This window comes from Macrosteles quadrilineatus, unplaced genomic scaffold (genome assembly GCF_028750875.1).
Source record: "Macrosteles quadrilineatus isolate MER2022 unplaced genomic scaffold, UCM_ALF_1.0 Scaffold_4__1_contigs__length_99947679, whole genome shotgun sequence".
Classification (NCBI taxonomy): Eukaryota; Metazoa; Arthropoda; class Insecta; order Hemiptera; family Cicadellidae; genus Macrosteles; species Macrosteles quadrilineatus.
The window spans coordinates 83,802,426-83,823,512 of NW_026542597.1; the positions used below are offsets into that span (position 1 = coordinate 83,802,426).

Consider the following 21,087-nt stretch of genomic DNA (forward strand, 5'->3'; position numbering starts at 1 on the left):
CTTCTTTTTATGCAACATTTTCTAATTTGGAACACTACTTTGAAGCAAGCCCAACATTACTGTTCATGGTAATATCAAGTGACGAGAAGTTCATGTTCGAAGGTGTTAAATAATATTTGTTCATCATGAAATTTATAACCTCAACGTTGATTTAACTCTATAGGCTAGGATATTCCAGTTAAATAATTGATTTACAATTACGTTTCTTGTCATTGAATCTTCTGGTTTTCAAGAATGTTGTATACTTAAACTTGACTGTTGTTTACGAAACCTATTCAGTTTGATTGATTTTCTGTTTGATTTCAGGGAATGAGGCAATGGTGGGAATTGAAGTCGAAACACTTTGATTGCGTGATATTTTTCAAAGTGGGAAAGTTCTATGAACTTTATCACATGGATGCTGTGATTGGAGCCAATGAGTTAAATCTTCTCTACATGAAGGTATGTTTGTATATCGGTAATATCTGTTGTTGTGCATGAAAGTGTAAAATTATCAGAGGGTTCTGGATTATGTTCTTTTTATTTTAAGGGAAATCTAAATCATTTAAGGCATTTGTTTGGAAAGGAATAGAGTTCAGCTTGCCTGGGATTTAGCTAAATTGGTAGTCCATGGGCTTAGAGATGTAATATATAATAGTAATAAAATGTATGACCTTGTCTGGTGGTGGGTTCAAATCGATGCCATTTCGTACACGTATTAAAAAGTTGTGTAAACTTGTGTTTTCTGTCTGATTTTATGAGGTCGAAGATCAAAGATTATATTAACTAGGTGAAACCCATCAAAATTGATGGTTTCTCTTGAGGTTTTACGTAAATTCAGCTAACTGCGTTAGATAGAGTTAAGTTATTAAAATCTTAGTTAAATGAAGGGAGGATAAGCGTAATTACGACGATTGTGTACCTAAAAATCGTGGTTGATGAATTCGTTGAATACAATATTTTCTGTCCTTTCATCAACTTTAGGTTGCCCAAAATTTTTTTTAGGAGTTTTACAAGTTTCTTGTTTATGAGTTTTGTTCATGTTAAAGCCTCCTTCACTATATGGGGAAAGGAGTTCATATAATTGGTCTATTATCTGATGGAAAGAGTCAATATTTCTAATAACTGGTTCAATCTGCTTTAGGAAAATCATTCAGATCGCATTTGGATTCTATAAGTGAATCACCATCTTTGGTCATACAGAATTTTTTCAGCGGGTTGCATATTAAATCTGTTTTTTTGTATTTGATAAAAATATCTGATTCTCCAGAAAGCAGTAACATTCTTACTTCGATGGGGTCTAAACAATTTTGATTCCTTTTCTTGCCACATCGACTAATGTATTTAATCATCCTGTACTTATTTGCTAATAATTGATTAACTTCTGGCGTAGTTTTGTGAAATCGTGCCATGAGGTTGCCGTCAAATTTAAACTTTTTATTGATATGCGAGGGTCAATTCCAATTGCCTTGGCCCTATCGATCACATAAAGTTGTGCATGTAATTTGTGGATGGGATGGACCATAATTGTAGCGAATTTGGCCACAAATCTTGAACATTTGCAGAACTATATCCATAACCTAGTCCGACTTTGTTGGCAACAAATTATGCAATGAGATCAGATGTGATGGCTCTTTTGCATTTCCGAATCTTATATATGGCTCTTCTACAGACCAAGAACTTTCTTTAGACACCTCTACCGAGTTTTTATGCCCAGCCGTTCTCTCAAATTAGTGGAGACAAAGAAAAACAGTTTCAAATTAATATATAGATTACGAAAAAAAACCTGAGTTACGATACACTTCTAACAATCTTTGTAAAAATTCAAACTACTCTTTTAACAGTAATTTAATGTAGCCTATATTTTACATTTTAATCTTTGTAATTGTATACACAAATTCACATAGTAACTTAAACAAACAAAAATTGAGTACTTTTTTCTTTGTGAAAAGTCTAGACATATGACAATCATTAAAATGAAGTTTCCGTAATAATTTTGTATTTGGTGTTTCTCTTTAAATTTATTTAAAGACAAATGGTTCAAATTTACCCTTGATTGTGTAACAAATTATTATTTTGAGCCCTTGATTGGTCAACGAAACAACTGATTTTAGTTGGTAATAAAGCTGTCTCTTCATTTACTCACACTCATCATTCACTCAGTGCTTTAAAATATGCATCCTGGTCAATGGTGTTCTGCTTTTTCCAAAAATTTCTGTGTATTAATAAGCGATCCATGTTTTTACCGAGATGATAGAAAATGTTTCGATAAAACACAGATCCTGAATTTTTGGTTGTGTGTAAATCTAATCTAATCTTTTTGATTTTTGTTAACTTCAGGGAGAATTTGCTCACACTGGTTTCCCGGAGGTAGCCTATGGCAAGTACGCAGCCTCCATGGTCGAGAGGGGGCATAAAGTGGCTAGAGTTGAACAAACCGAGACGCCAGATATGATGGCCGAGAGGGTTAAAAGTTTGTATTTCATCTACCTCTTCTAACATTATCAATGCTTTTAAATAAAAATATTTCAGTTGACTCCATCCTATCCAGACTCTTTGGGACTGAGACCAGCCCGGATAACGTTTTATCCGGTTAAACTGACATACAAACGTTCATAACAACCACAATTTCTAGAGTACAGACTGTATGAACGCGACTAACAATTCATGTGCATGCCAAGGAATTACTCAAAAACTAACCCAAATGTTTTACTTAAATTTGGGAGAGCATATTGATCACACACAAATCTTTCTTCGAGAAAAGTTGTTTCAGTACTGGCTACTTCCTGCCGATCCAGTCTGGTTAAGCCAATGTGCTGATAAAATGTGTCTGGTTAAAGAGATGTCACTTCTGCCGAGTGCACTTTGGGCGATGTCCAGTTAAAAGGTGTCCAGATAAGAGGGAGTCTTCTGTATAAAGCTTTTAAAATTGAAAGGTCTTTTGACTAGTTTCATTCATTCATTACTATTACCATAAGGGACAGCAAAGCCGACTATTTGGGTATTTTAAGCTAATTATGAATAAAAGATGAGTTTAGCATGGGGGTTGCATAACGGGTTTCTTGACAAAAATGTCTACAACCATGAGCAGGGTATCAAATCCGTTCAAATTAATAATGTGCCACTAATGACTCGTACATTTTGTAAAAATATCTGAAAAATGGTAAATAATTTTGAATGCCGATTGAATGATGGTCAGATTTAAGAACTTTTCAAATTTTTTTAAATTGAACTAAACAATATTTTGAACATTTTCTTCAATTGCGGCCAGATCTACCTTTGTATGTTTGTTGCAAAAAATTTAGGCATACTGTATAATGAAATCTAAACTTAACTGTTTAATTTAACTGATTTTAAATGTTCCTGGATATTTGTTAATGTTAAGATTTGAGATTCAGCTTCAACACTAGGCCCAGTTAGTCTGGTTGTGCTTATTCAGAAATAGGCCTAATTAACATGATTCTTCTAACATAAAATTTGTTCCCCTACATTTTTAACAATGAATACTTGTACAGAATAGTTTTCTACAACAATTCCAGTAATCAGAATAGAATATGTATCAATTTAATTACCTATGTGGAATTAGTAACTTAAGTTAATTTTCACAGGAGGAAAATCTACAAAATTCGATAAAGTTGTGAAACGAGAAATCTGTCAGCTGACAACGAAGGGAACAAAAGTGTTCAGTGTTCAAGATGGAGAGTCTGTGAATGCAGATAGTAACTTCCTGGTGGCTCTCACTGAAAAGGTTTGTCATCTTGCTTCAGCACTGTTAGTACGTAAATCCGTAAATGTGTTTGTTTGGTTTACTTACGATACATTTCAATACATTTCAATTCCCATACAATAAAAGTGGGTTGGTGAACTTGTCAATAATTTCTTTGAAAATGTTGTTGCCAATTAGCCTACATTGCTACTTGCTAAGAACTATCTGCTAACTGTATTTCTATAATCAGGTGTTAACACATTTTTCAATATTTATCTGTAACTAGTAGGCTATAATACCATAATTGTTATGAATATATATTTTATTATCTGTTGATGATTGATAGTCTTTGTATTTTTTAGGACGTGGAAGGCAAGTCAGTATATGGAGTGTGTTTTGTAGACACGTCTATAGCAGTGTTTCACCTGGGACAGTTCACTGATGACAAACATTGCTCCAGACTACGCACTCTGTTTGCTCACCATCCTCCAGCTCAGGTAATTAACTGGCAAGTCTGTGTACAGAGTGTGTAGACACGTCTATAGCAGTGTTTCACTTGGGACAGTTCACTGATGACAAGCATTGCTCCAGATTACGCACTCTGTTTGCTCATCATCCTCCAGCTCAGGTAATTAACTGGCAAGTCTGTGTACAGAGTGTGTAGACACGTCTATAGCAGTGTTTCACTTGGGACAGTTCACTGATGACAAGCATTGCTCCAGATTACGCACTCTGTTTGCTCATCATCCTCCAGCTCAGGTAATTAACTGGCAAGTCTGTGTACAGAGTGTTTTGTAGACACGTCTATAGCAGTGTTTCACCTGGGACAGTTCACTGATGACAAGCATTGCTCCAGATTACGCACTCTGTTTGCTCATCATCCTCCAGCTCAGGTAATTAACTGGCATGTCTGTGTACAGAGTGTTTTGTAGACACGTCTATAGCAGTGTTTCACCTGGGACAGTTCACTGATGACAAGCATTGCTCCAGATTACGCACTCTGTTTGCTCATCATCCTCCAGCTCAGGTAATTAACTGACAAGTCTGTGTACAGAGTGTTTTGTAGACACGTCTATAGCAGTGTTTCACCTGGGACAGTTCACTGATGACAAGCATTGCTCCAGATTACGCACTCTGTTTGCTCATCATCCTCCAGCTCAGGTAATTAACTGGCAAGTCTGTGTACAGAGTGTGTAGACAAGTCTATAGCAGTGTTTCACCTGGGACAGTTCACTGATGACAAGCATTGCTCCAGATTACGCACTCTGTTTGCTCATCATCCTCCAGCTCAGGTAATTAACTGACAAGTCTGTGTACAGAGTGTGTAGACACGTCTATAGCTGTGTTTCACTTGGGGCAGTTCACTGATGACAAGCATTGCTCCAGACTACGCACTCTGTTTGCTCATCATCCTCCAGCTCAGGTAATTAACTGGCAAGTCTGTGTACTGAGTGTTTTGTAGACACGTCTATAGCAGTGTTTCACTTGGGACAGTTCACTGATAACAAGCATTGCTCCAGATTACGCACTCTGTTTGCTCATCATCCTCCAGCTCAGGTAATTAACTGGCAAGTCTGTGTACAGAGTGTTTTGTAGACACATCTATAGCAGTGTTTCACCTGGGACAGTTCACTGATGACAAGCATTGCTCCAGATTACGCACTCTGTTTGCTCATCATCCTCCAGCTCAGGTAATTAACTGGCAAGTCTGTGTACAGAGTGTATAGACACGTCTATAGCAGTGTTTCACTTGGGACAGTTCACTGATGACAAGCATTGCTCCAGATTACGCACTCTGTTTGCTCGTCGTCCTCCAGCGCAGGTAATTAACTGGCAAGTCTGTGTACAGAGTGTGTAGACACGTCTATAGCTGTGTTTCACTTGGGACAGTTCAATGATGACAAGCATTGCTCCAGATTACGCACTCTGTTTGCTCATCATCCTCCAGCTCAGGTAATTAACTGGCAAGTCTGTGTACAGAGTGTATAGACACGTCTATAGCAGTGTTTCACTTGGGACAGTTCACTGATGACAAGCATTGCTCCAGATTACGCACTCTGTTTGCTCATCATCCTCCAGCTCAGGTAATTAACTGACAAGTCTGTGTACAGAGTGATTTGTAGACATGTCTATTTACATTTGGTTATTAGGAACCTGGTTATTGATGTTGTTACAATAGAGTTACCTGTTAACAGATTCTGTATGAGAGAGGACAGCTGTCACCTCGGACACTCCAGGTACTCAACACTTCTCTAGTCACAGTGATGAAGGAACAGTTGGCTCCAGAGTCAGAGTTCTGGAGCTCCACCAAGACGCTGACCACACTCTCTGAGCGCAAGTACTTCGAAGATGGAACTCCTGAGGGCCTCAAGCAATTCCTTGGAGAATGTATGTAGTATTTATTGTTGTGTCATTATTTTAGTTTTGTACCTATAATAATTAAGACACTGTAAATAACTGGATAGCTTAATGGGTAAGACGGTCGCAGCTTAATAAAAAAAAAAAAAAAAAAAAACTCATAGCTTTTTGATGCATGGAAACTGTATCCAGCTGTTTTTGATCATTGCTTTAAATAAATGGCCAGGGCTAACATAGCAGTTCAGCCAGTCACAAAGCTATACAATTCATCTCTCTTTTTTCTACACTGATATTTCTTTAATTTTTGGCAAAGAGGCCCTGTTGTATCTATCTCAATTTTTAAGAAGAACTGTTAATATTGGAATTAATACTAATTTAAAATAATAACTTCGCCAATATTTCTGAATTTTTAATTTTTATGAGGCCTTTCGCCAGCTATGCTGGCATCATCAGACACATCACAAAACTGAAGGTTATGTTTATGTTTACAATTATAAATTTTAAAGAATGTAATATATGGGTAGTTAAAAATAAAAACTATTCTGTTAAGTACATTTAGCTAAAGTTACAAACATAAATCATATATGTATAAAAATGAAATATCAAGTAGAATTAACTTATAACTTTGTAAATTTAGAATTTAGTAATGTAACATTTTGAATTGGACCGTTATCATTATTTACCAAATTGTCCATTTTATTTATAAATAATGATTCCCATGCATTTAGTTCATTGGATTTTGTTATATTTTTTAGTAATTTAGTATTATTGATTGATATTGTGTGGTCCGTTTCTAAGCAATGTTTTGCTATTGCTGATTTTTCAGGTCTGTTGTGTGTTATGTGAGAAGTGTGTTCTTTGAATCTAGTTTTAATATTTCTTTTTGTTTGTCCAACATACTTCATCTCACAACTGTCACACTGAATTTGATAAATGCCAGATTTTGATGTATTTTCTAATTTACTTTTTGGATTTCCAAGAATGTTTTTAATTTTGTTTTTCGCTTTAAATGAAACCATTAATTCAGCATTTTTCTGAAACGTTTTCTTGACGTCTTTATGTTGCTTAGTATAGGTAGCGCTTACCCATTTCTTCTTTACTTTGATTGGTTCCAGTTTAGTTCTTTTCTTTTTCTCGTTTCTTTTTAAAGCTTTTGTCAACATATTGTCTACAATTTTGGTCTCGTATCCATTATACTTAGCCACGTCTTTTATGTAGTTAAGCTCTTTATTATAATTTTCTTAGGACAGTGGAGTATTTAAGAGGCGATATATCATTGAATTAAACGCTGATCTTTTTTGTTCTGGAGGGTGATGAGAATCTTGAGTGATAAACCTATTGGTGTGGGTTGGTTTCCTGTAAATATCAAACTCGAGCTTTTCATTATTCCGTAGGATTAGTACATCCAGAAATGAGATCTTATCATTTTCAACCTCATATGTGAACTTTATTGATGGATATATGAAGTTTAATTTGTTGACAAAGTCATTAAGGAAATCCAAACTGAAGGAACGGCTATGGGAAATCCACTATCATGTTTTATAGCAAATATATTTATGAGCCATTTTGAAACAAAAGCAAAAGAAGAAATGACATATTTTCCAAGAACATGGTTAAGGTACGTAGACGACATATTTGCAGTTTTTGATCGGAAAGAAAACCTTAATGACTTTGTCAACAAATTAAACTTCATATATCCATCAATAAAGTTCACATATGAGGTTGAAAATGATAAGAAGATCTCATTTCTGGATGTACTAATCCTACGGAATAATGAAAAGCTCGAGTTTGATATTTACAGGAAACCAACCCACACCAATAGGTTTATCACTCAAGATTCTCATCACCCTCCAGAACAAAAAAGATCAGCGTTTAATTCAATGATATATCGCCTCTTAAATACTCCACTGTCCTAAGAAAATTATAATAAAGAGCTTAACTACATAAAAGACGTGGCTAAGTATAATGGATACGAGACCAAAATTGTAGACAATATGTTGACAAAAGCTTTAAAAAGAAACGAGAAAAAGAAAAGAACTAAACTGGAACCAATCAAAGTAAAGAAGAAATGGGTAAGCCGCTACCTATACTAAGCAACATAAAGACGTCAAGAAAACGTTTCAGAAAAATGCTGAATTAATGGTTTCATTTAAAGCGAAAAACAAAATTAAAAACATTCTTGGAAATCCAAAAAGTAAATTAGAAAATACATCAAAATCTGGCATTTATCAAATTCAGTGTGACAGTTGTGAGATGAAGTATGTTGGACAAACAAAAAGAAATATTAAAACTAGATTCAAAGAACACACTTCTCACATAACACACAACAGACCTGAAAAATCAGCAATAGCAAAACATTGCTTAGAAACGGACCACACAATATCAATCAATAATACTAAATTACTAAAAAATATAACAAAATCCAATGAACTAAATGCATGGGAATCATTATTTATAAATAAAATGGACAATTTGGTAAATAATGATAACGGTCCAATTCAAAATGTTACATTACTAAATTCTAAATTTACAAAGTTATAAGTTAATTCTACTTGATATTCCATTTTTATACATATATGATTTATGTTTGTAACTTTAGCTAAATGTACTTAACAGAATAGTTTTTATTTTTAACTACCCATATGTTACATTCTTTAAAATTTATAATTGTAAACATAAACATAACCTTCAGTTTTGTGATGTGTCTGATGATGCCAGCATAGCTGGCGAAAGGCCTCATAAAAATTAAAAATTCAGAAATATTGGCGAAGTTATTATTTTAAATTAGTATCTATCTCAATTGGCAATTATAATTACAAATACTTTGATCATTAATGATCCAGACGTAGATGCTGACTAAAAATGTAGTGATCAAAGACAGGATTTCTAATACTTTATCAATTAGGTGTTCAGAAAGCAGTTCAAGATATCAACTTAATCCTGCATTCATATTTAGGGTAAAATGTGCAAGAACACATTTCATGTTCATAGATAATGATCTCTTATACATACACTGAATATACGGACAATTTCCATCCAGACTCTTGTTGAAAACAGATTTTTACAATAATTTACTCTTATTTACTTAATTGTACACCAAGTCACAAGATTAATAGAAAGTCATGTACACCAACAGCTTTTATTGAAAAATTTCATCACAGTCTATTCATAAATTCAGTAAATAATAGATACGGTTTAACTACTTTGAATATTCGTTGATGATGTATTCACAGGATTGACCAAACCATGAAAAAATCCTGAGAGTGCTTGTGAAATGCCGTTCGTCAGTCCGTTTTGAAAAAGGTTTGCTTTGGCTGCATCAATCTGGTTTTTGATTTGATCAAAAGGAATGTTAGGTGCTACAAACCCATTAGAACTAGATGTAGCAGGTGTCGAAAGGTATTGTGAACCTGAAAGAATTGCACCGATTCCTGATAAAAAGGGTGCAGTAATTGCTGGAATGATTCCTGGAATTCCAGCTCCGGAAGTTCCAGGGGCTGAATCTGAAGTTCCAGGACGATATCCAGTTGTCCCATCAGAACTAGATGTAGCAGGTGTCGAAAGGTATTGTGATCCTGAAAGAATTGCACTTATTCCTGATAAAAAGGGTGCAGTAATTGCTGGAATGATCCCTGGAATTCCAGCTCCGGAAGTTCCAGTGGCTGAATCTGATGTTCCAGGACCATATCCAGTAGTCAATCCTGGAGTGCTTGACAATCCGGGAAGCATTGCGTTTTGAAAATTTGTAATTGCTGGAACATTTCCAGGAGTATACGCGACAGGATTTACGGATGTTCCAGAAACCGAATATGGATTTGATACAAAGGCATTTGACAATTCAGGAAGAATCGCCGAAAAGCCAGGAAATAAAGTTGTTATTCCGGGAATGGGAAAGGCTGATGCTGGAGGTGTAACTCCGGATGTCGATCCTGGAAGATATCCGGGAGATTGTCCAGCTTGTGGGAAGAGTTTGTTGAAGATATAACCCGGAGGCACTGCTGTTGACTGCAATATCTGGAATTAGAAAGGTTTTAAGGACATATTTTATAGTTTTATCAAGTTTTCTTGTATGGTAGAACGTGTAATAAAGGTTTGGGCCACTGCACTTGATGGTTTTAGGGTCCCACAAGCCAAAACCATTGTTCGCTCGTATAATTATAATGTGTGTATGTCTGTAGTTATCTTAACCACTGGGTGAAAATAAATTGTTTGATTTTTGGAAAATTTCTGTCATTTGCGTATACGAAAAAATAGGCTGGTTATATATCCATTATAGTTTTGGAGAATAGATTAATTTTATTCATATGCTCGTAAAAAGATACATCTTCATAACATTTTGCAAATTTAATGTACACTTTTTTTTGCTATGCTATTTGTAGTGGGTATTGGATATTTAGTAAATATAGAATTTTTCTATGAACCATTTTGAATACAAACGTTAGGTTTATAAAATTCAGGTCTTAAGTCCTCATTAATGTCTTAACTTAGTGAATTGAATTTAACTTCAGTACTGATGAATCTATTGTTCTAGTCTAGTTATTTATAACCGTAAAATTTGAATACATTATAAACACATAACATCATATAACACAGGGTATTTAGTACTAACAATACATTTTAAAAGTATAATCTCTAGAGAACAACGTTGCAAACAACATATTTTGTGATGTTGATATTTTTGAAGAAAGATTCAACAAAAAAGAACGAAGAACGATGATATTCCCTACTGTGTTGGATATTTGGTTGATGAAAAAAATACATAGGTTGGCAGTACTTGCAGAGCTATTCAATTAGAGTCTAGCTATTGCATATGTTTGTTTCCTTAGAACAAAATAACAAATGTAAGCGTCAGTTTTGTAAGGATATGCATAACATTAGTTCAACCGATATCAAATTGTTTAAATGTTTTAATATAACTAACTGAGAGCAATAAAAATCTACTTATAAACTATGAAATACCTGATGCATTAATGTGAATATAAACAGACTGTTATTCATGATTATTTGCCTTCACTGTTACAGTCACCTTATATGTCTCCTGCTGACAATATTTTTTCATAATCACAATTCACCATGGTTGCATCTCTCAATGACCTACATTCTATGTTGTTTTGACGTTTGCTCACTTAATGTATGTAACTAGGTTCCCTGCCATCTAAAAGGCTTTTGTACGCTAGAATTTGTTGGTGAATACTAATTTTGTATAAAGGAAAATCATTCCAAACGATTTTTAAATAGGTAAAAACGTCTTGATTTACAATAGTTCCTTGGTTTCAAACTGTTTTGAAGATGTTTTAAGATAAAAGTATGTTTGAAATGAGTAGATTTCTTGTTAAAATTTGAACACTACTGGATTTTTCTCTACCGCTTATTTCAAAATTTAAAAGCTTACATTGGATGTTTTCGTCACTATAAAAAGTTATCAGCCTTTTCACACTTCAGGGCTGGATTTTTTAACGCTCGGTGGACCTTACTGCAAAATTTTTTTCCCTAATTGTGCCTAACCATCTTTTGTTTTCCCCTCGCTGGTTGGAATAAGTGTTGCTGCTAGTCATGATCAAACTCATAACTTCGGCATCAAAATAGAATTTTAAAATACCTAGGAAACTATCAAATGGAGCTTTAGGTCCATATTGACAACTTAATAGTTCTCTAAAGGGATCATAACCTAGTGTCAACACTTCATAGTTTTCATGTTAAAAACAATAGGCTTCATCTGTTCTGTTGCACTCACTATGATAGAGAATAGCTATAAAATATGGAGCAACCAATGGACAATGTGCTGTATAGTCCTAGCTAAAAATAGTTCACTGGTTTGTCGTCAGATGCCACCACCTAGCGGGTTGCGTCATGACGAGCGGGTATCATCAACAGTCTCTTTTAACGGGTGACGAGGAAGACTCGTCGATAAGAATGATTAATGACTGTTAAAACAACAATAGAATATAATGCAGAATAAAATTTTTAGGATTTATACTATTTGTAAAATGGTGACACAATGTTGACATATTACAAGCAAAATTTAAAAGAAACATTAATTTGGATGCGCTAAATTGTTTTGTACAGTTTTTTAACTGACAATAACCAGCAGATTCTTTAGGCAGAAATATTTAACACGTTCGCTGCGGCACGTCAAATAGCGGGCGTATCCCCAGTGCGGCGCAGCCCTCAGCGTCGAGTAAACCCGATTGCCGCGTGTGATTGGCCTTTTCAATTTTGGTCTGACGAATAGCAAATAACGTGAGGGGATGTCCTGCTTTACAACGAGAGTCGATGTAGTTCGCTAAACACCCACAGATAGCAGCACTGCTTGGAACGTAGCCGGTCCCATTGGAATTGTATTGCCAAATGGAGGGAAAAAGACGGGAAAAAAAGAAGACTTTTGAGATTGCCAGACGGGGATTTTACGGGGAAATTTACTACCAACCTACACCACAACAAAATGCAAGTCACATACTACACGCTAACGTCGTATAGGTCCGCTTTCGGCCGACGCTGGAGCAAAAACGAAGATATACAAAAGGCATTACCGAGCGTTCCCGATGGGGTACGGACGCACCGTACGGGGGCCAAGCACCGTACCCGATCGGGAACGGCCGCACTCTACGTGTTAACCAGCAATAATAACCAGGGATAGCTTCATCTCACTTTTTCCCTTCATGTAGCTTCAAACCATCAAATAGTGGTTTTGTGGTTACGATCGAATCAACAACTCACAACATGTAAGCCTAAGTAAATCTGTTGATCAGACCATGACTGGATTTTAAATCTTCACAGCTTATTGTCTACTATTGATCATGCTTAGCACTTGACAATTTATAACATTTTAATGACAGAAATTTTGTTTTTGATTGTTGACAGTTGACACACTAGGGCTGACTGCTCATGATGATGCGGACCTTGCAGTTCGGGCCCTTGGTGCTGTCACCTGGTGAGAACACGTTTGATACTTAAAACTTTTTGTAGAAATAGTTGAGTTGAATCACGATAATTTGATAATTTGGTACCTCAAGTAGATAAAAATAAATATAATGAACAAGCTGTGAAAAGACAAAGACAGATTAAGTCTCGGTATGTACTCCTCGACTATTGTGTGCTCATATTAGTCAGTATAAGTATGATTTTACTAATTAACAGTATAAGAAAACTGACAGATATTTTCTCTTATTATCATTAGCTTGTCAACAACCTTTATCATGAGTAAGCGGTGAGAGTAACTTTGATATTGGGTAAAATCACAAAAATAAATAACTTTTATCCTCGATTTTTACAATATTGGGGTTGTACCTTTTTGTTCAGAGTTGAAAATACTAAATTTCAAATCAAAATCGTGTGTGTCATTTTTGTGAAAATCAGTTTTTTGGGGGTTTTATGCAAAAATTACTGTTAAAATCAAAATTTTAAAAGTTTGGGAAACTTGGAGATACCATGGATTAGTGGGCACATACCAAATTTCAACGAAATCAGATCATAGGTGTAGTCTGCACACACACATACATAACTTTGAAAACCACTTTTTTTGTTCAGGGGGATCCAAGACGGATATTTCAATCCAGAAGAAATCAAAATTGAAAATTTGGGAAAAAACTATAATTTCCCTATATGCTATATAGAGAGAGAAAGTAAAAAAGTAATGCCCATAGAATAAAAAACACTGTTTGATTTAGCCAATAATCTGTGACCAACGTAATTATTCTATTAAATTTGTTAAACACAATAATGTAGACCAACATCTCGGAAAAATTTCCCAAAGAAATGTGTTGTTTGTAGGTATCTATCAAGATGTCTGCTAGATCAACAGTTATTGTCCATGGGACAGTTCAAAGTTTATGTACCTGTCGACTGTGATAGTTCTGTGGTTTTGGAGGAGAAAAAACCAGAGGATACAATAACTGCTAGACATATGGTAAATTCATTCTTTCATTATAGTGATAGCATTTTAAATTGTGTGACTGGAGACAATAAGCCAGGACACCATGAGACAAAGATTTATGAAGAAAAGTCTTCCTTTCTTTGTGTTTGACAAGGTGGTGAGTGACCATGGCCTTGAAATATTTTAATTCTGTGTATATAATTTGTTTCGTGTTGAGAAGACTCAACCAATGAACAGGCAAGCCTGCTTTTCCTATTAAACTCAAAATTAAACCTATTCTGGTCTAGAACCTTACCAAAAATATCATATCTGTAGGTTAGTAATATATTGATTCTTTACAGATTCTAGACTCAGTTACATTGAAAAATCTTCATGTGTTAGAAAATTCTTGCGGAGGTACAACAGGGACGCTACTGTACAAATTGGATCATTGCTCCACCCCTATGGGCAAGAGGTACAACAGAATATTAACCCCACTCTATTATGATCTGTAAAACCAGTTTAGAGTTTAATTTGTTCAAAAGTAGTGATGTGTCGGTACCTCCTTTTCAATTTACGTACCACTACTGGTTCCTGACTGAAATTCTTCGGTTCTTAGTACCAACCATCTCTACCCACATACAGTAAGTTTTAAGTAGTACTTATTGGTTAAAAATAATCCTGAATAACCCAACTCCGTCAAATAGTCCACTAAGAATGTTAAGTAGCTCACATGTTCTTTTGCAAAGACAACATTTTCAAAGTCTGCAACTCGTTAAAAATCACAGTTAAAAAAAAGTTATGCATACAAAAACATTTAGGTAGCGCTTTCATGATAATACTGAATCAACCCACGCCGAGTGTAGGTAGCTGATTCCATCCCAAAACTTTAAATTATGTACCAAATTGTAATCTATTTTTGTACATTTTTACTTTTGGTAAAGTCCTGAAATTAACGAAATATTGTGTGTTTTGTCTCTTCAATGTGTGGCCAATCTAGACTTTTTCTTAGTTAAACTACATTCTATCCTGCATTTTTTCTGCAAATTTTAAACCTAAAAGTAAAGTTTATAAGTCAATCGTAAGTTGACCGCGATGTTTGTACAGATTGCTGAGGCAGTGGCTTTGCAACCCGGTGACCAGCATCAGCAGTATTTGCGCCAGACAAACAGCTGTTACGGAGCTGATTGGTCGACCTGAACTCATTCAAGATGTCCGACCTCTGATGACCAAGCTACCTGACTTGGAGAGGCTACTAGCAAGGTGACCTAACTATTCGCTTATCTAGCTAGTAAAGCTCAGCAGCTAATATACGACATGAAGTCAAAACAATTTATATTAATGTGAAGTAGAGAATTTGGTAAATTCAAATTTCCTTATCTGGCCTAAAGCATTTTACCAAAAATAACTATTAACAATTTAATATGGATGCTGTTTTAAGTTATGCCAATGGTATTTATATGCAACCATTAATATATTTACAGGATTTACGCGCAGAGCAGCCGAGGCTTGAGCCCATCGCACCCGGACAGCCGAGCGATATTCTTCGAAGAACGAACATACTCTAAGAAGAAAATAGAAGAGTTCATTTCAGTATTAAACGGATTCAATGCTGTGCAGGATATTGCTCTGAAATTTCAAGGTTTGTTTAACATTTTATTTGGGTTTTTATTTTAGAATTTTTAATTTTTTTCTGTGTTATTGGACTTTTTTACAATTTTGATAGCTAATAATCCAAATCCTGGTTTTTTTCCCCATCAAAACTTTTGTTTGTCTTAAAAAAGTCTTCATCAAATACAACAATTTTTTAGTAAACTTAGGTTAACACAAATTTTGTGTATTTTAAAATGTATTTACTGTATTTTTGTCATTTTAGAGTCTGGCGTCGGCGAAGAATCGGAAATGCTTGCCCAATGTTCTCATTTTGAGACTTCAAACCGTCCTGGAAAATTCCCAGATCTTACCAGTCATCTAGATTTCTTTAAGGTATGCCATCCTTCTTCATTAACCTTGTCATCCTGTAATCTTAATTCATTCTGATCATTAACCGTGGTCATATGTACATGATTTCACCATCTTCTGTGATCACGTTAAGTCCTAGTCAACCACTGCAGTCTAATAGACATCATCATTGTCTCTGCAATCGCTGCAAAATATTGATCATCTCCTGGGGTTGTGTAGACATCATCATCATTATCCGCTACCACGGCCCATTCGTGGGCGTCTACTGCAGTTGTGTAGACATTATCATGTCCCATGATCGCGGCAAAATACCGAACCTACTACGGTCATGGAAACAATATCATTGTCTCCTGCAATCACTTTTTTGCCGTTACCCTTGATCGTGGCGTGAAATTTTCTATCTTCATAGACACGTTCTGCAATCACAATCTAATGCACCCTATAAGCTTGGCTTGAGCTCAATATTTTACTTTATGTTCAATCTCTTGAGCTTTTAGTTTAGGCTTGGCTAACAAATCAAGCTGTTTGTACACCTCTAGTTTTAATTGCCCTAAATTAATCTATCTGACAATAATTCAAATCCCACAAACTTACGTCCATCTTCCATAATATATGAGACTTTCACCTCAAAGATAACTAGACACACTTGTTCTTGTGTTTACAGAATGCGTTCGATCACGAGGAGGCCAGCAAGGAAGGTAACATAGTGCCGAGTCCCGGAGTTGACCCAGACTACGACCAAGCTGTTGAAGCTCTCAGTGTGTTAGAGAAGAAGCAGAAGGCGTACCTCAAGAGTCAGTGTGAATATTTTGGATGCAAGGTTAGCAGAAAGATGTCTATGGATGTCTAAGAGTTAGTTTGCATGGTATTGGTACTCCCTGTAGTTATTGGTCAATATTTAGGCTCTCCAATTTTTAGGATGAGTTTTTAGGTGTGTGTGCTTGTAAATTCTTTGTGTCTGCTAAGTTAAAAGTCAAAATACCTATTTGGAACAAAGTTATACTTTTCTTGGAGTTAGATTGAACTACCTAAACTAACCCATGTTTACTTTCTCCCCCTATACATGGTAAATAGAAAAAATATTTTTTCAGTCACATACTCAATATTTTTTAGTTTAAGTTTTGGGTGCAAATATCATTTTTGGGTCCATCTGAATACAAACTTGGATGTGTACAGAGCTAAACTATACCTGTGGTCTGATTTTGATAAAATTTGATATGTGGGTTTTCGACTTTCGTGGTATCTCCAGGTGTGTTTAATTTTGGGAAAAATTGATTCTTAGAAGAAGAGAGAAGAAGAAAAAAGAAAAAGCGATTTATTTTCAAAATACCCAGTGCACAATACAAGTTAATTCGTCCCACGCAGGGGACGTGCCTACGCGCTACAGCAATAACCTCTCGGTCGTCTGCCTACTAAAGATTTCCGTGGAAAAATTTATTCTTAATATAAGGTTAAAAAGTTGTTACAACCTTTGTGATTTTGTCCAAAACTTGGAAACTTTCTTAAAGATGTAGCCTACAGCTACGTACTACACACTGTTTCATAGTTTTTATTACATTCATTCACTCCTAAATTCTACATATTTACCTTAAGTATTTAATTTCATTAGGGTTTTGTTTGATTCTTCTTTTTAGCTACACTATCCAGTTACCCAGTATAATTACAATAATTATGTTAAATTTCAATGACAAGCTAATTAGAAGTTTGTGTCAGTTTGCTGGTACCGTTTATTTAAGCGGTTTCATGGTGATATCCTCTGCATAGCGTGAAATTCAAATAAAAAATCAATCTTAATACTAACAACTTTTATGATGGTACAATGTCTTGAAATAATTACTAAACTTGTAGGCCAGTAAAATTGTTCTGCCATCCAAGACAAATAAGAACATTTACAATGTCTTCACAATAAGAGAATTAATTTACCTCTGTTCCAAGATGGCCCTAATTTCTCATGGATTTACGCATGACATGTAAAATGGTTAGGCTAAATAGTGCTACCTATATGAATAAATTTAATTTAGCCATCATTTTCTAATTCAGTTTTAAGAATTACTGTTAATATACCAGATTTTAGTGGAAAAAATTCAGTATTAGCTAAAAACACAAACACTTTATTAGAATCCACTGACACCATTTTCAACCAACGTTTGCGTTATGAACAAAGCTTTGATATGCAACTAGAATATTTGTTTTAATATAATTATTTGTTCACCAAGGTGTCGTTTGTTGGTGCTGACAAGAAGAGGTTCCAACTGGAAATCCCTGAACCAGCTGTTCGCAAAATTACTTCCTCTGAATACCAGCTGCAGGGGCAGAGGAAAGGGTTCAAGAAGTACTATACACCTGAAGCTAAGGTATTTAGTGTATGATTATAATCCATCCAACTTCTCATTAAGGCTCAAGGTTTTGTTACATCTGCGTGCTAAAAATTTGTTCCTGTTCCAACCTTACAAGTTATGTAAAAAAGAAGTTTGTTTTAGTCAGGAAGTTTGTGTTATGCTGGTTTTGTTAAGCAACTTTATCAAACTTTTTTAAATACTGGAATTTGTTTTGTCCTGATCAAAATACTATGTTTTAACTAAAAATGCTGCTATTTGCTTGTTTTCTTAGGAACTTCTTGAAGAGCAAATAGCTGCCGAAGAAAGGCGAACAAATGTTCTACACGGGCTCAGGAAAAGAATTTTCTCTCGGTTTAGTGAAAGGTGAGTGACATTTTACAAAATAACCTCTTGATCAGCATTTTTGGTTGTATACAAATTTCTGAAAGTACATAAAAGTGGGTGTAATTACACTTAAACATATGTTTACACTTACACTGTTGACTCTCAAGACAGTTAATACATATAAAAGATAAAGTGGCATAGAGGTAGTGGCGTTGGTGTGTTGCAACGTCATGCCTATTGCCATGGTAATAACAGAAATAACAAAAGTGTAAACATAACAACTGCCTATACTCTCCATTATAAATTAGTACTACAGCTGTTTTGTTTTGACGGGACCGCGGTGTAGCCAATGTTGTGGCGGGTTTGTATTAGAGGCTATGTGGTGATGGATTTCAATTGGAAACTCCAAATCAGACCAATCAGACCAAATCAGACTAAAATCAGACCAAATCAGACCAAACCAGACCAAATCATACCAAATCAGACAAAAATCAGACCAAAATCAGACTAATGACAAAATGTCATGAATGTTTTGTCAGCTTCCACAATGTTTGTTGCTATATTGCTAGCTCCTTCGACATTCGCTAGTTTTTCCAATATTTGAGGCAACATTGCTAACTACAACAACATTCGGGGTGACAAAATTAGCTGTATACTAACATTGTAATATTGAACATTAATGAAATAAATTATTTCCAGTCTCACGTTCAGGATAGGCTGGTTTTTGAAATCATGGGATGGTTATTGAATAGCACTCTTATTATATTGTAACCTATATACACAAAGTGCATTGCTATCTTGGGTTGATTGAGATATTGTTTTCTGCAGGTATGAGTCTGCAGGTTTGCTGCGGCGGGGTTATTTACCCTCCCTGTTGCAGCAACCTAAGTACTCGTTAAACCAATGTTATTTAAATAGGGAATAAATGTGATATTTTTAAGGAGACATTTTAGTGTAAATCCAATCAGGCAAATAGAAATTCGCTTAGTCTGCAGGTTTGCTGCGGCAGGGGGTATTGAAATTTTAACATAGTTTTGCAACAGCGGGACTGTATTGAATGTACCCAAAGTGTGTTGCTACCTTGAAGTGATTGTTTGAGATATTGTTTTCCGCAGGTATGAGGATTGGATATCGGCCATTCAGTGTCTCTCAGTGTTGGATGTTCTGATGGCGTTTGCTGAATACAGCAGAGGTCAAACCACTGACGTTTGTATCCCTGAGTTCGTACCAGCTGACTCCTGTGTGCAGGTTGGTGCAAAATCGCTACATATCTGTGACAATTAGAATAGATATCTGATGGTAAATAATGCATTTTATAACCGTTTATGACTCTATTATCCAAATGAATACTTTTTAGTACTTAATACTTATTTGAAATGGCGACCATAAAATGTAGGTATTTTAAGCCAAGTATGAATGGAGATGAGTGTAGGATGAGTGGGGCGATCTTGTAGTCTTAGCTGGATCGCTGAGTGGATATGGTGCACACTCAATGATCAGAAATCCTAGTTGGAGGCAAGTTTGATCATGAGAAAAGTCAGTAGCTTTTTCATTGTTCGTAATTAGATTCATCCGTCCTTGATGAGTGTTTAATAAGTTACCACCTTACTTTGAGAAAAATGTCTAACTCAATTCATTCTACATAGGAATATGTCGATTCTAATACTGATATTGATACCCACAAAGATCGCGGGAAACTAACCTTACCTATACAAAAAATAGTTCTATGTTGAAAAGTATTAAAAAAAATATCTATTTAATAATTTTGCCTGATACAACCTTGGGCATTCTTTAAAATTCCTAAGTAAACACAATATCTGAGATTTCAAATTATATGAAATCTCTGTTACTACTACCACTTCATTTCATACTTTAACTTAAAAAACTTCAGGCAATGTATAGAAAGCCTGCATTTTATAGGCTACTTTGCTGGTAACATACAGACCATACTTACTTACTCTTGACTATCTTAGCTGTTGTCGAAATAAACCAGTAAAATTACATTACCAATGTAATCTAAAAATACCCCCGCTGCAGCAAACCTGTTGACTAAGCAAATTTCCATATTGCCTGAATTGATTTTCAATTAAATCTTTAAAACACATTAGGTTTGCTGCAACGAGGAAACTAATAATGTGTGGTTTTTGGTAAAATATTAATAGCTTTGTAATAGGAGGGTCAAATATTGTAAAGAGGAAGTGTTTGGCAATGTTGTGTGAGTAGGCTGGTAGTGTTGTTAAACAATAACTTGTTGTGCTGACCTACTGAAAGCTGTTGTTTTAAGTAGGCCAGTGCACTTGATCAAGGGGTCAGTTTTGTGTGGAGTGGTTTGTGTGGTGCACCAGAGGACGGGGTCCAAGGGCCTTGGGCTCCAGCTAAGAATATGTTAAGGGTTTTCAAAATTGGTGTTTAGAGTCTTTTCCAAATTGGGGTTTCAGTTTCTAACTAAATGATTTATACAGTTCCAGTCTACTCTACCTTTTTGATTGTTAGTTTATCTTTGTGTTCTTTGTGTTGTTTTGAGTAATTAATAAAGTTGGGTTTTGTAAGCGAGTGCTGAGTTTCAT

General features: G+C 35.3%; 2 protein-coding genes across 2 annotated transcripts in view; one reads left to right on the forward strand and one right to left on the reverse strand.

Moving 5' to 3' along the window:
* LOC128993281 (DNA mismatch repair protein Msh6-like) overlaps positions 1 to 21,087 on the forward strand; it is a 32,868-nt gene that overhangs the window by 6,590 nt on the left and 5,191 nt on the right. The window contains exons 6-20 of the mRNA XM_054417072.1: positions 307 to 441; positions 2,320 to 2,452; positions 3,588 to 3,727; positions 4,048 to 4,182; positions 5,881 to 6,073; positions 12,905 to 12,974; positions 13,814 to 13,949; positions 14,258 to 14,370; positions 15,003 to 15,158; positions 15,380 to 15,537; positions 15,772 to 15,881; positions 16,522 to 16,677; positions 18,074 to 18,211; positions 18,468 to 18,559; positions 19,636 to 19,768. Of these exons, the coding sequence (XP_054273047.1) occupies positions 307 to 441; positions 2,320 to 2,452; positions 3,588 to 3,727; positions 4,048 to 4,182; positions 5,881 to 6,073; positions 12,905 to 12,974; positions 13,814 to 13,949; positions 14,258 to 14,370; positions 15,003 to 15,158; positions 15,380 to 15,537; positions 15,772 to 15,881; positions 16,522 to 16,677; positions 18,074 to 18,211; positions 18,468 to 18,559; positions 19,636 to 19,768 (1,998 nt within the window). The remainder of the gene's footprint in view (positions 1 to 306; positions 442 to 2,319; positions 2,453 to 3,587; positions 3,728 to 4,047; positions 4,183 to 5,880; positions 6,074 to 12,904; positions 12,975 to 13,813; positions 13,950 to 14,257; positions 14,371 to 15,002; positions 15,159 to 15,379; positions 15,538 to 15,771; positions 15,882 to 16,521; positions 16,678 to 18,073; positions 18,212 to 18,467; positions 18,560 to 19,635; positions 19,769 to 21,087) is intronic.
* Positions 9,186 to 11,116, reverse strand: LOC128993282 (uncharacterized). The gene is made up of 2 exons (XM_054417073.1): positions 11,003 to 11,116; positions 9,186 to 10,057 (listed from the first exon to the last, which is right to left on the reverse strand). The coding sequence occupies exons 1-2, from the start codon at positions 11,039 to 11,041 to the stop codon at positions 9,239 to 9,241; spliced, it is 858 nt and encodes a 285-aa protein (XP_054273048.1). The 5' UTR covers positions 11,042 to 11,116; the 3' UTR covers positions 9,186 to 9,238.